This window comes from Atheta coriaria, unplaced genomic scaffold (assembly GCF_025399875.1).
Source record: "Atheta coriaria isolate IRGN ID8LTWV9N9 unplaced genomic scaffold, Caltech_Dcor_3.1 hic_scaffold_10_pilon, whole genome shotgun sequence".
NCBI lineage: Eukaryota > Metazoa > Arthropoda > Insecta > Coleoptera > Staphylinidae > Dalotia > Dalotia coriaria.
The window spans coordinates 2,173,211-2,186,406 of record NW_027045452.1 but is presented as its reverse complement, the minus strand read 5'-3'; the positions used below and the strand labels follow the sequence as shown (position 1 = coordinate 2,186,406).

At 37.4% G+C, this 13,196-nt stretch overlaps 4 protein-coding genes and 1 long non-coding RNA gene across 7 annotated transcripts; 2 read left to right on the top strand and 3 right to left on the bottom strand.

Annotated features, from left to right (window-relative positions):
- Positions 1–194: 194 nt before the first annotated feature.
- Positions 195–2,045, top strand: LOC135800929 (very-long-chain (3R)-3-hydroxyacyl-CoA dehydratase-like). The gene is given in 5 exon segments (XM_065314264.1): positions 195–493; positions 496–524; positions 613–729; positions 794–1,031; positions 1,087–2,045. Coding segments are annotated over 5 exon segments (1,119 nt in total). The 5' UTR covers positions 195–435; the 3' UTR covers positions 1,764–2,045.
- Positions 2,043–2,952, bottom strand: LOC135800930 (uncharacterized). The gene is made up of 3 exons (XR_010550251.1): positions 2,383–2,952; positions 2,269–2,322; positions 2,043–2,211 (listed from the first exon to the last, which is right to left on the bottom strand). It is a non-coding gene; the product is annotated as an uncharacterized lncRNA (long non-coding RNA).
- Positions 2,953–3,244: 292 nt separating this feature from the next.
- On the top strand, positions 3,245–7,199 carry Rcd1 (Reduction in Cnn dots 1). 3 transcript variants are annotated; one of them, XM_065313916.1, is made up of 10 exons: positions 3,245–3,421; positions 3,491–3,951; positions 4,015–4,276; positions 4,337–4,926; positions 4,981–5,330; positions 5,395–5,589; positions 5,665–5,766; positions 5,827–6,048; positions 6,112–6,690; positions 6,921–7,199. In XM_065313916.1, exons 1-9 carry the CDS (start codon positions 3,365–3,367, stop codon positions 6,642–6,644), a joined length of 2,772 nt encoding a protein of 923 aa, XP_065169988.1. In that variant the 5' UTR covers positions 3,245–3,364; the 3' UTR covers positions 6,645–6,690; positions 6,921–7,199. The 3 variants fall into 3 exon arrangements, with proteins under 3 accessions (XP_065169988.1, XP_065169987.1, XP_065169986.1); XM_065313915.1 differs by lacking the exon at positions 6,921–7,199 and adding an exon at positions 6,749–6,911; XM_065313914.1 differs by lacking the exon at positions 6,921–7,199 and having other exon boundaries at positions 6,112–6,911.
- On the bottom strand, positions 6,665–8,364 carry mms4 (Methyl methanesulfonate sensitivity 4). The gene is made up of 4 exons (XM_065313917.1): positions 7,776–8,364; positions 7,201–7,709; positions 6,943–7,138; positions 6,665–6,876 (listed from the first exon to the last, which is right to left on the bottom strand). The coding sequence occupies exons 1-4, from the start codon at positions 8,226–8,228 to the stop codon at positions 6,712–6,714; spliced, it is 1,323 nt and encodes a 440-aa protein (XP_065169989.1). The 5' UTR covers positions 8,229–8,364; the 3' UTR covers positions 6,665–6,711.
- A 1,572-nt stretch (positions 8,365–9,936) lies between these two features.
- Positions 9,937–13,160, bottom strand: Ktl (BTB/POZ domain-containing protein Ktl). Its single transcript, XM_065314272.1, has one exon. It carries the CDS (start codon positions 13,106–13,108, stop codon positions 12,404–12,406), a length of 705 nt encoding a protein of 234 aa, XP_065170344.1. The 5' UTR covers positions 13,109–13,160; the 3' UTR covers positions 9,937–12,403.
- Between the last annotated feature and the right edge of the window lie 36 nt (positions 13,161–13,196).

Genomic DNA, 13,196 nt, shown 5'->3' with positions numbered 1-13,196 from the left:
ATTTCATTCATATTTTTATAATAAAAGGATTCCAGACGTTCAAAGCTCAAATTTGTTCAACAAAAAATAAGTTTAATTTACAGTTACCTGTTAAAAATTACACCATTATCACCAGATTCAAACGTAATTGTTATTTTAACAAAATATAAACTTTTGCACTTTTTTATTAAAATGTCTGACGTACGTCAAGTTTCCTAGTTTTACTGTTTCTACGGTTTCTCATAAGCCAACTAACCTCTGAAAACAAAATCATTCAGTTTCGTCCGTGGAGTGCAATCAAATTCAATCTTTTATCTAATGTACACAGTTGAGAATTAATACCTACGTGTTTCAATACAAGCTATTGAAAACAGCCATATTTTCAATTTACGTTGCGGGTCTCAGTGTGATCTCAGAGCTCAGGAGAATAAAAGCTTGATTATCGAATAAACTGCGATGCCGGATTTCAGTCCTCTCAGCCCTTTTGTTTATTGGGCACAAAATGAAGAAAACATCTTTTTAAAATTGAACTTACAGATGTAAAGGTAATAATAATAGCTATAATATATTCACATTAAATTTAGTATGTAAATTCCGCAATACTTTTCATAATATTTGTTTGTATGTGTGTAGAACCCTGACATTTCCCTGGAAGACAGGAAGATCACCTTTCTTTCAACTGGTTTAGGTGCAAAAGGCCTGCATAAATATGGTTTCAGTCTAGATTTTAATGACTATGTCAATCCAGAGGTAATAAATACTTTTTATTAATACTTTGAACAATAATATGAAATTATTTTGTTTTGTGTTATAGGCAAGCAATTATAAAATACTGGATCGTAAAGTGGAGTTTACAATCCAGAAGACAACAAAAGCATGGTGGAACAGGTTGACCTCACAGCCATCCAAGCCTGCTTGGCTTAAAATTGACTTTGATAAATGGCAATCTGAGGAAGACCTTAATGATGAAGATGAGGATGTTAGAGATGTGAGGGAAGACTATCCTGATGTGTATAAAAAGTTGCAGCAAGAAGAAAAAGGTTATTCGAAAGGTAATAATCAATATTTCTATTAATTTAATTTAATGACAATAATTTTCATCCACAGAGGATTGGAAAAAGGTCTACTTAGCTTTCTACAATTTCGGCATGTACATTGGCTTCCTGTACGTGTTAGTTGTGATAGGCATGCGCTTCCTTAAAGATGGCGTCGACTCTTACGAGGGTACCTACGCCGCCGTCGGTTACATCATGGTTACCCTCCAATTATTGCAATTCATGGAGGTCCTGCATCCAATATTTGGATACACCAAAACCAACATAATAATGGCATTCATGCAGGTTTTCGGCCGATTTATGGTGATTTGCATTCTCATTGACCCCGAGCCACGCATGCAAACCAAGCCGGTTATCTTCTACTTGTTTTTCGTGTGGTCTGTTATCGAAATCACGCGCTATCCGTACTATATCACGCAGATCTACAACAGAGAGAACGGTTTGATCACTTGGCTGCGTTATACCATTTGGATTCCATTGTATCCGCTGGGTTTTGTCTGCGAAGGTGTTATTATGCTGCGCAGTATTCCTTACTTTGAGGAGACAGGCAAATTTTCGCTTTCCTTGCCTAACAGTTACAACTTTGCATTCAGCCTGCCGCTGATAATTCGTTGTTATTTATTGTTCTTGCTTTTGCCTGGTATTTACACGTTAATGTCGCACATGTACAAGATGCGCGTGAAGAAGTTGGGGCCGAATAAGTGGCAGAAATCGCGGAAGGTCAAGTAAATATACTTGGAACAAGAGTCAATCGTAACAGTCAGTAGATATCCCGCCAGTAAACCTTATAGTCACTTGTTGCAGCTATTCGGAGTTGCAAACAGGCAAAATCGCTTTAAGATTTAATCAATTAGGAACCATGACGTTTGAATTATTGAAAATTTCATGCACATAAAGTTGCAGCGTATTCTTAAATCTTTCTATTGTCGTAATAATTATGTGGTTAAATAGTTCAACATTGATTTTCAATAAATTTTGTATATTAATTACGAGTAAAACGATTGGAGATTAGTTCGTGTAATGAAAGCTTTATTTAATGTTTGTGCACAACATTTTTATGATAAGCAGATAGGTTTAAGATAATAAATGATGCATTTTCAAAAGCGAGCCTTAAATTGACGTCGTTGAAGCGGCATTCCACGGCGATATTGTGAACCACGAGATGGTGGTGCATATGCTAAACAATTAAAAATTATAAACAATAAGCAGAAGAATGAAATATATTAATATTTACCATCAGCATCGGGTTCCATCATCGGATTGTATGCGTGTTCCGCATTCCCTGGACCTATTTATTCATTTGGTAAATGTTTGTACAATAATATTGATGATAAGTGAAGATATTTACGATATTCGCAGGAATCAACAGTTCTTTCTGAAGATGGCAGATCAATGGATGGATTATCATACATGTCGGGATCTCCTGTTGTGGCACAGACGCATTGTTCTCCTTGCTCGTTAACATACTGATACATGCTTATGCATCTAACGGCATGAACCGCCAGAACAAAAATGAGCACAAATTTCTTCATCTTTGATTATTTTAAAACTGTTTTTGGTTAGTGGTGCCACTGCAATGCACGATGATGCACAATGTGAATAATAACATAATTCGATCTTGTTTATATACATTCTTTAAAAGCTGGCAGAGTTTTAAGTTTTGATTTGCATGAAATTAGTACATGCGTTTTGTAATTGATTTCGCTTTTATTCAATTACTTATTGATGTTAACTAACAAATTGCGCGTGCCAAGATTATTCTGATTTAATGCATGATTACCTACAATGCGATATAAACATTTGGATTTAATCGAGGATCGAGGATTGAAGGACAGAAAACGTTTATTGTGTTTTTTCTTTTGACGCATGAAATATGAGTTCAATTATTGGTTGTATCGAGGCTTGAGAGTTTGACATAATTTAAACAAGCAAATAGATTCTGTCATGTGTTGGTGGAATAACAGAATCAATCATTAACATTCAATCAATTTCTATAAATCCGAAAGAAAAACTATTATTGATAAAAATGAATTAATTAATCCTAAATAACTTTTATCAAATAAAATGAAATGCATAAATTGAATTACAATGTATTTTGAGCATAGACATTTCTTGTAAAACAAGTTTTGAATTAATTTTTGTAATTTTAAGTTTTTTCTGTCAAACAACAAACGTTGCTATGGTGTAAAGTGGGTTGCCCACCTGATTAATAGAAAAACACATCATATAAACAAGCGTCCTTAGGAAATTCCTAAAATAATCACGAAAATAACAGTGTCGACATAGTTACCTTCATAAAACTAATGAGAATCGAAGAATAAGCTTCAAACATGATATCTAACACATCAAACGTGCCTCCCGCGCAAGATATGCCGGCGAAATTAAAGGTAAACCATTTGCACTCATATAACCCCAAAGGATTTTCCCCAAATTTAGGTTTAAATGAATTATTTAAGGATAATTCGTCTCAGAAAGGAATTCTGGACGTAGTGCTTAGTCTCCCTGCAAATTCGACACCCGCTGAATTGATGCGAAACGCATACAACGACCATGGCGATGTTATAACATCAACACCTGTGATTCTTTCGTTTCCACCAAAACGCCCTGTATCAAAACCAATATCACCATTTCAGTTGAAAAGCATTCTTATGGAGCATTGCTATGCTCGGCCGGGGAATTGGAGACCAGATTCACACTTTCTACGACCCGCAAATACATTATTTATTGATGATGCAGAAAACAAAGACAAGTTGGTTGCAGACCAGGAGGATACAATTGATGTTTGTGATGTTGATGATACCAAACTTCCACATTATGATGTAGAAGCAGCTAGGGGGCTGATGGATGAGTGTGACAAACATGTAGTTGGTGTTAGGGATACTGAAGAGTTTGAAGATTGGGAAGTAAAAGTACCTAAGTAAGTATTTATACACCAATTAAAAGGAAAGTTTAAAAAGAATTATTTCTCACTTCAATTTAGGATAAATTGGTCAAAAATCCAACACAACATGTTCAGTAGCATTGTTGAGATATTAAACTCTGATAGATTATCACGTCTTGCATTCACTGATAACGCAACGGAACCAGCGCTTCGTCGATCGGTGATTGAGAAATCAGTGAAACGTTTTCGTCGTTTGATGGCTCAATACATGTGGGATGTCAAGTTAATTCAGTGGCTACACTCAGTCCTCATGGAATATCTCAACGCATGGCTTCTGGGTGCATACCTAGACATTTTACAGGTATTAATACATTTAAATATTTATTTAATTATTAATTTAATAACACCAAATCATCTACAGACACTCAGTCATAAACTACCGACTTTTGTTGAAAAACTAATGGGTGATCCAAATACCCACAGTCGCCACAGTTGTCTAAACTCAGAAAATCTCCAAAAAATCATGAAACGCGTTTGGGATCCGGTTGGGGTAGTCCCCCATTCAGAGCGACTGAAACTAATCCCGGGAGATCCAGTGTTAGTTGTCATTCCCAGCGCCATTGCTTTAGCTACCAACACACAGTCAAAGCGAATGCTTAGATGGATGGGTTTCTTATCAAAAATAGGCACTGTTGTTCCAGTGACGTTAAATAATCCTAGCAGTAAGAATATGAGCATGGTGCATTGCGCCGATCAAGCTATGCTTGCCACTCGTGCGAAATTACAAGATGTGCAACAAGAATACACTGGCCGAGCGATTTTCTTGGTTGGTCTGCATTCAGGTTCGGCGATTGCACTTCAAGTTGCGCATGTTGAAGCAGTCTTGGGTGTGATATGCCTTGGTTTCTCTGTGAATACATCGGCGGGTAGACGTGGGGAACCTGATGATAAACTTTTGGATTTAATTGCGCCAGTGTTGTTTGTTATTGGACAAGTTGCTCATACATCATTGTAAGTTTTTCTATTTCAATTTTCTATATGTTTTATTATGGGTATTTTTGTTAGGCAGGAGAATCTCGAAGATATTCGTGAGCGTATGAATGTGGAAACAGGTCTGCTTGTCGTTGGAGGCGCTGACGATTACCTCCGTGTAAATAAACGTGTGAAACGCGCTGAAGGCATCACTCAGCACATCGTTGACAGATACATCATTGAGGAGGTGTATGATTTTGTTAGTGGTTTGCTCCTGTCGCCATTTCCACCTCAGATGCGCAAACATAAAAACGCGAATGCAAACGCACCGGAAATTGGTGCAAAACGCCAGAAAACTGAACGTAAACGCAATAATTCTAACGGTAGTTCTCTGGATAGTGAACCACCTTCACCTACACCTCGAGCTGCTCGTCCAGCACCAGGTTAGTCATTGTTTAATATTTATATTTACTTTCGTAATTAAATTTTTGTTTCTTTTGTTACTAGTCGGTCGAAATCTGACGGCTAAAACAATTCGTAAATTAGATGCAAAGTACTACTCCAAGTTTGAGGGTAATTACGTGCCAAGTTCGCCCTCTTCGAATTCTATCACACCTCCGAATCCACCTAGCACACCAGAGAGTTTTATGGACGGTGATTTCCATCACAATAAAACACCTGCAATGGATACTGTTATAAATGGTATTATAACACATTTTTTTTCTGTTTATGGTTTAGAATTGTGATTAAAACTTTTAATTTTTTAATTTTTAATAGCTAAACTTCAAGGGATCTATTCACAGTCACCGGGAATGTTACCACATGTAAAACAAGCTGGAGGCTTGAAAATCATCCCGCCTAATACCCAGAAACTGAAAGGTAAAAAAATTAATTTAATTTTTAATTAATTGACATGCTTCATGGAATTTTTATTTCTAGTCCTTGATAGTATTATTATACCGAAATCAGGACCTCGTCCTGAAGTGATAAAAACAAGTTATGGTACCAATATGGTGTTGATGCCTGACGGCCGATACAAAACAGCGCCACCACCTCCGGTTATTCGTGGTAGTGCCACTTCGCAACTTTCCAAGCTTTTAACTAGCGGACAAGTTATGACTGCTGGGCCACAATCTGCAACCAGTTCTACAGCACGTGCTAGTAAGTTTCACTTTTTCACACAATTTACACTCTAAAACATGAATTCCAAATATTTCGTAACAGGTTTAACCAAATTTATCACATCCAAGAAACAACTACAGGGAAATACTCCAAGAATTATAAAGAAAAACCCACCGTATGCCCAACTCCCTCCACCTGCGAATTTAACATCGCAAGACATCCTAAACTTGCCGATTATCTTCGCTGATGATAATCAATTACTGACTGATGTCCAACCGCCGCCGATTCGATTGTCAGGCGGGCAGCCTAAGTTGGTACTTGTGAACAAACAGGGTACGCCTGTCGTGCGGCATCAGACAACGATACATAAACGCCCGCTTACTAAAAAACTACCACCTGGCGCTGCATCCGCTATTAAATATTCCACAATGCCTTCAACAATTAGGATGGATATTGATATCGAAGGCCAGTTGGATGCGAATACAATTCATAAGAAGATGCCGACGTTTACTATGCGTAAAGCGGTTGATTCCACAGGGTACAAAACAGATCTGATGTCTTCGGACTTGATCACGACGAAAATCAAGCAGGCGATTGAGAAAACTGACGGCACGAGCGGCGATTCTCAGTTGTAATTTGCTTTTAGAAGAGACAATAATCGTTTATATGTTTATTATAAATGTAAGTATTTGACATAGTTGTTTAACTGATGGTGGCATCTCCATCTAAGGAATTGTAGAAAATATTGAGTTTCTTGCTCATTTCTTTACCAATACGGCGACTCGACGTCATCGGACCAGCATGACGACGAACTTCAATATCAGCTAATAAGTTTTCTCTTTCTTTATTGATGGAAAAGTCATACGCCTGCATAATAATAATAATAAATTGTTTCAATTTTATGTACATAGGAATATTTTCAAGTCAACGTACCTCCATTAGACTTGGAAGTGTGGGATACTTTTCAATTATTGATTCGGCTGTTTCCAACCGTGCTAATGGAAATGCCGTTATCTGTTGCTGCCAGAGGCGTTTCAATCCATTACCTTTTTTGTCGACTTTCACGCAGTCTTTGTTATCGCCCTTCATGTACCAATTTGTTGCCGCGTACTTTTCCTGCTGTTGCAATCTGTATAAAGTATAAAAACAAGAATTGTTATAATTTATAACAAATAGATTATGAATATTTACTTATAAGGTCGTTGGGCGATGGCTTTAGTAAACTGACAAAGTAAAGCCAGAAGATCTGCTGGGCCATTTAAATTTCTATAGCAACAATTGCAAAATATCTGAATTTCAGTGAGTGCAGTCATTACATCAGTGTAGGATAAACCTTGTTTGCCTTTTAGGTTCTTCACTTCTTTGTCAAGTCCAAGTACACCTAAGGATACTGATTTGTTTACGAAAATAGACTCAATTGTTTTTATGTGCTGCATGAGTTTATCTTGTTTGATAAACTCAAATAACTCCTGAGATGTTAGGATGAGCAATAAATCGGGGAGTTCTTCAACTGTTACAATGGGTTTTAATGTGCCACAATCATCATTGATTTGATGTGTGTGCAGTTTTCTTGTCCATGTAATTGTATTGGGAATTATTTGTGATTGCAGCTGGTAATTGCTTCCCAATTCTTTGAATGCACTGGTTAGATCTATAGTATTTTTGTTTGTTATGTTTTCATCTATAATTGCAGTAACAAACTGAAACAGAAGAAAGTTTGACATGTGTATGAGAAAATCTTGAAAAAGTAAGAAATTCTTGGCTACCTTTAAACATTCTTCTGGTTTTAGTTGTTTGTTGGCCTCACTCATCATCTTTTTAATCTCTTTGTGCTTAGCAGCTTCCAATTTTTTGTTTTCAGCATCTTGTTTTCTTTGTGCCCTTTCTAGGGCAAGCAATGCTTTTCTAGCTGGATCAACTTTATTAGGTGATTTCTTTTTAGTAATTTTGTTTGTTTTGTTTGGTGAATGAGGACTGTTATTAAGATTTGCCTTCTTCGAATTCTTTTTAATTGGAGACTTTAATTCATCTTCACTTTCAGATGAAGAGAGTTCATAGACTTTAAGTTTTGGCCTGTCTTTGCTAATTTTTGGTGATGTTTTGGTTTTTCTTGTGTTTGATTCAATTTCAGTGGTTGTCCCAATGCCGTATTTCAAAAGAATGTCATCTACGTTGAAATCCACACTCGTTTGTAAAATTGTAGCGTCTGGATCTTCCATAATTATCAATGTGTAAATATTGTTGATTTGAAGTTAAGATTTCAGTTTCAAATTTGTTTACATGTATCAGCTGTGAATATAACCGTTAAATACATAGGAGGTTACGTGTAATGAAAGTTGCCTAACGTCAAGTATGTAGTTATGAATTTAGTGAAGTTTACTAAATGGTGTTTCTTCGGAAGTTTTACAATACGATGAACGCATTCTAATTAGTAGATGTTTTATAAATAAACAAAAATTCAAATAGAATTGATCGTCAAGTTCACTTTCTATTATTGTTATTTTTACTGTGCTGAATTCTTTAAAAGTCTAAAAGTAAGTTTTCCATTTTACGATCGCGTTTCAAAGAATTACTTGTGTAAAACATTGAAACATATAAACAGTGGAAGCTGTAAAAATCACTATACTCTTTTTATGAAGAATTAATTTCTCTGGTCCTGAAAGTAGAAACAATTTCTTTAAAAAAAGTTCTAACTTTCGGAATTGTATAGGCAACTCTTTATACACTTAATTCATCATCAAAAATAAACTATTAAACACTTTTTAATCAAAAATGTTTAAAGTTGTTCAAAATATATTTTATTATTTGTTAAATTTGCCGTAATTTTAATACGCCAGAAATAAAACCTTATTATCTTTATAGCCGAAAATAAAAAGGCCGTAAAAATTTGATTTCATCAAAAAAACCACAATTAAATTGAAATACAAACTTGTAAAACACCAAACTCGGCAATAAATTGAAAATAATGTTCATTTGATGTAAACACATCATAAATATGCCAAAGATCAAAACAAAAGCTACACAGCTAATACTAAATCTTTCCACAGCGATTTTATTAAAATTTCCAACGTTCCAACGAAAATATCGTCGAAAGTTTCGCAAAGTTTTGATTACGCACAGCAGGAGGATGAACCATAAAATATAAAGCAAGTTATCTGACACAATCATGTGTTTGCCGACACCACCGCAATCGCCGCGCGATATTTTCCATGCATGCAAGCGAATCAAACGCGTCCGTGCTCATGCCCACGCCGCAGCACTAAATGATTAATCCGCGTGCAATCCACGGCGTAATTTAGTTCGCTCAATTTAGCCCTCGTACTCGCCGCTCAACCGCGCGCATCTAACGTAGATAGTAAAAGTTTCAACTTGTTTTAACGCGGGCGGGCGCGCGCACACGCCGACATAAACGAATTCCTAAATTACATCGAGGCGAAACAGCCACGGCACATTAACGAGATAATTTAAATTGATCTATGCCACCCGTGCAGCACATAGGCAACCCGTGTTGCATATATGTTTGCGCTGAAGTTTCGTTGAATTCATTGCGAAATTCCGACGTGAAAACGACGATAAACCCAAAGTTTCCACGTCGGACTTAAACGTCGGAAGGCATGCACGTAAATCGCGCAATAAGATCGCGCGCGTGAATAACAAAATAGCAAATTGTAGCAAATCCCAAAGTCCCCGGACGGCCTGATTTCCATCTCAATGGGAAACTTCTTTGGATCACGGCCAGTCGCGTCGTGAGGCGCAAAACCGTTCAAATCTGATTCCAATAAAGGACACATTCTTTCGATTTCTTTTTTTTTGCGTGTCCTCGCACCCGGGAGACATTTCGACAACGAAATCCGGATCGTTTTATACGAAATTCCAACTCTGACTCCCCAGAGATACATATATAATGATGTTTTCTATAAAAAACACTGAAATTTAAAATCATTTTATTAATTTACAATAATATCATCTTTAAATCTGTATAATGCATAATATACATTGTTACCACTTTGATTTCAGACAGTAAAATGCATACCTCTTGAACATAACAATACAATATTTGATTATGAACATTGTTTGACAATAAATTCGTAACCGTTGAATATAATATACAGATCACTAAATAGTTTTTCTTTGTATTCATTACTTTTTGCTTACTTTGGTCAGAAGTGTGTTGCTGTTACGGTCTCATCATTACTAGATAGCATAATATACAATGATTACCACTAGTAAATCGTTTGTGTTTGTTACAGTACAGAATTTACATGCTCACAACATGTTACAACATTGTCATCATTTAGCAAATGATGCACAGCATTCCATCGAGTCGAAGAAAATGTGTATATTTGGTTGCATATAGTAAACTACTACAATTTACTTCAACAAATTACGACTCGATAAGAATCTTTAACAAATATTGTCTTACCAACTAATTAAATGATTCAATAAATTCAATTAGGTGTTTAACAAAAACATTTGTAATAGAGAAACATTTTGTTAACAAAATTAGATGTTTATCTAAAAAGTACAATGCAAAAAATGCATTCGAACATTTTATTTCATTGGATTTATTGGTTTTCTTATAGAAAAACTTTCATTTATTCGTATATTTTATTTGTGGTTTCTCTATATTATTAGTTTGTTTTTAGTACTCTTGACTCGCAATTTAAATCTCCACGCATTACACGCATTGTTTAGTTATAGTACAAATTATTACAATTCCTGCGTTTAATAATGTACACAAAATCATTATAGATAACGATAACCGAGCGAATATCATATTAAATGTTTCAGCACCCATTTTGTTTTGTCGTCAGTTTCTCATATATAGTGTATCTTAATACTTGTCATAAGTAGGTACGTAGGTAAGTATTATAATGAAAAATATGTTTTGTTCCATGTTTTTTTTGCTTCTTTTGGTTGCTACAGTGGTTTTTATTAGTTTTTTTTTGGCGCTTTTATTTTTGTGTGATTTTTTTGTGTTTTTTCCATCATACAGGGCTAATACTTATACTTGATACCTTGTTGCTTATATACGTTAGACATAGTTTATTATTATTATTATTATTATTTTATATGAAGTTGAAGAATGTGTTTCGTTACACCCAGTTAGTTTAATATCGTCTGGCCCGATGAAGGAGCAAGAGGAAAGGCAAGCAAAACGAAACAAAAGCATCGCGCGTCTGTTTTTCCGGCTCGCGGGGTAAGAATGATGTATCATCTTAATAACGCCACACGTGAGAGCTTGGAGAGTCGAGGTCATCGCTAATATTTCTTCACGCTATATTAACTCGTATATTTTTTTATTAATTTTAAGACGACCCTGATATATTTCTACATTTTCAATCATTTTGCGTGCGCTATTGAAGTGGAAAACTTTTTTATTTTAAATTTGCATTCGACGCAAACTCAAATTAATATCGTCTTGAATTTCTTTTCATTTTCACATTACTGTTATTATGATTATAATAACACTCCACGTCCCGCGTTCTTTATTCTTTACTTGTTGCTCAACATCGAAGAAGTTTAAATTAAATTTTCTTTCAAAACTCACTCGCCGATTGAATTTTTACTTCTCGCGTGTACAATCAAAGCCAAAACATGAATTTAAAATTGTTCAACCTGCCTGCCTGCGTTATTCATCACCAGCGCACAATACCCGGCAGTCGATTATTTATGACACGCATATTGATGAATATGCCGACTGCGCTTTGTGTGTTGCGTTGTTGCCCGGCGCCTCCACCAGAATGATAAATGATAATTAATCTTTCATTAGCACACGCCGATAGTTACGGCTTGATCGATATAATTCAGGAAGACGTCGATGTGTGATGGAGGTGTGAGTGTGGCGGCGGAGAGACAGACGGGCAAATAATTGTGCACGGAATGTAGTTGTAAATCAAAGTGGTTCAAATACGCGCTACTATTGATATACAGGGTGTTCTCAACGTAAACCCACCGACTTAAAATTTAATAAGGTTCTCATTAATCCTAGATTTCAGCGCTTCTGTTTTTTTTTTTTTTTTTTTAATTTTTGATTATCAAGGATTAATGTGAGCGAAACGAACCTTGTTTAATTTGTTGGGCGGCGGTTTCGTGGAACACCTGGAATGATGTGATTATCCTTTGCTACAGGTTGCCGTTAACGTCTATTTAGCTTTAGAGTAATGTCTATGAAACTATGACTAGTTTTACTCGTTTCGCCTCGTGATGCGAGACAATAGGTGTGTGTGTGTGTGTGTGTTGTTGTTGTTGGTTGGCATCGCGTGTTGATTTCATTGGCTAAGTTTACGTACTAAGTTGCTAAGTTCCTTTCCTCCCTCTTTCTTCTATTTTTGCTTCCGTGCCTCTTTGGTCGAAGTTATGATACAAATACAACAAGTGGATGGCAGCGGTTCTACTCGCGCACAAACACAAATTCGTTATAGTGATTCCAGCGGTTCTCCTCGACGTCGACGCCGGGCTTCAGCTCGGTGGCACTTCCAGCTGTACCACTGCCAGCGCTACCCACCAGTTTGAATCCCTGCTCGAAGAGCATGTCGAACGCCTGCTCGAGGAACGAGTGCTTGAGGAAGAAGCGTGATGTGTAGCGTTCAGCTAGACCATGATCAGGATCACGGCTCTCGTTGAGTGTCTCGCCGAAGACGTCGCGCATCAATGAGACGCGCCCGCAGACGAGAATACGCGACAGTTTACGGAACTTGACGTCGGCGAGGCCGTCCTTCCCAAATTGAAAACTGCCACGATATCCGACAGTGATACAACCGGGTACACGACGTGAGTCTTCGGCGATGAGGTCCACCAGCCCCTGGAGGCGGTAACGCTCCGCTTCACGTCGTAATCTTTCACGCTCCCGGAAGCACTCAGGCAGTGCGAGTGTGCCATCGCGTAGGAAGTCCAACACGTAGCGGAAGAGCACGCCGTCGCGGTCCAGGAAGTGTCTACCTTTGGCATCCTTAGGTACGCCGTCTCCTCCAGGTGCGAACCACGCGTGTAGTTGTGAATTCGGTTGACTGGTGAGCGTCGCCAGGGAGGCCGCGTACGCCACGCCACCGACGTTTAATTCGACGACGCCGAGGCCGCCTGGTGTGGAGCCCGACATCTCGCGCGCTCGCCTGACTGGCCTACACTGACTGCCTGCTGCTGCCGCCGCCGCCGCCGCCGCCGAGTCTAGCGCCAGACGCGCGCGC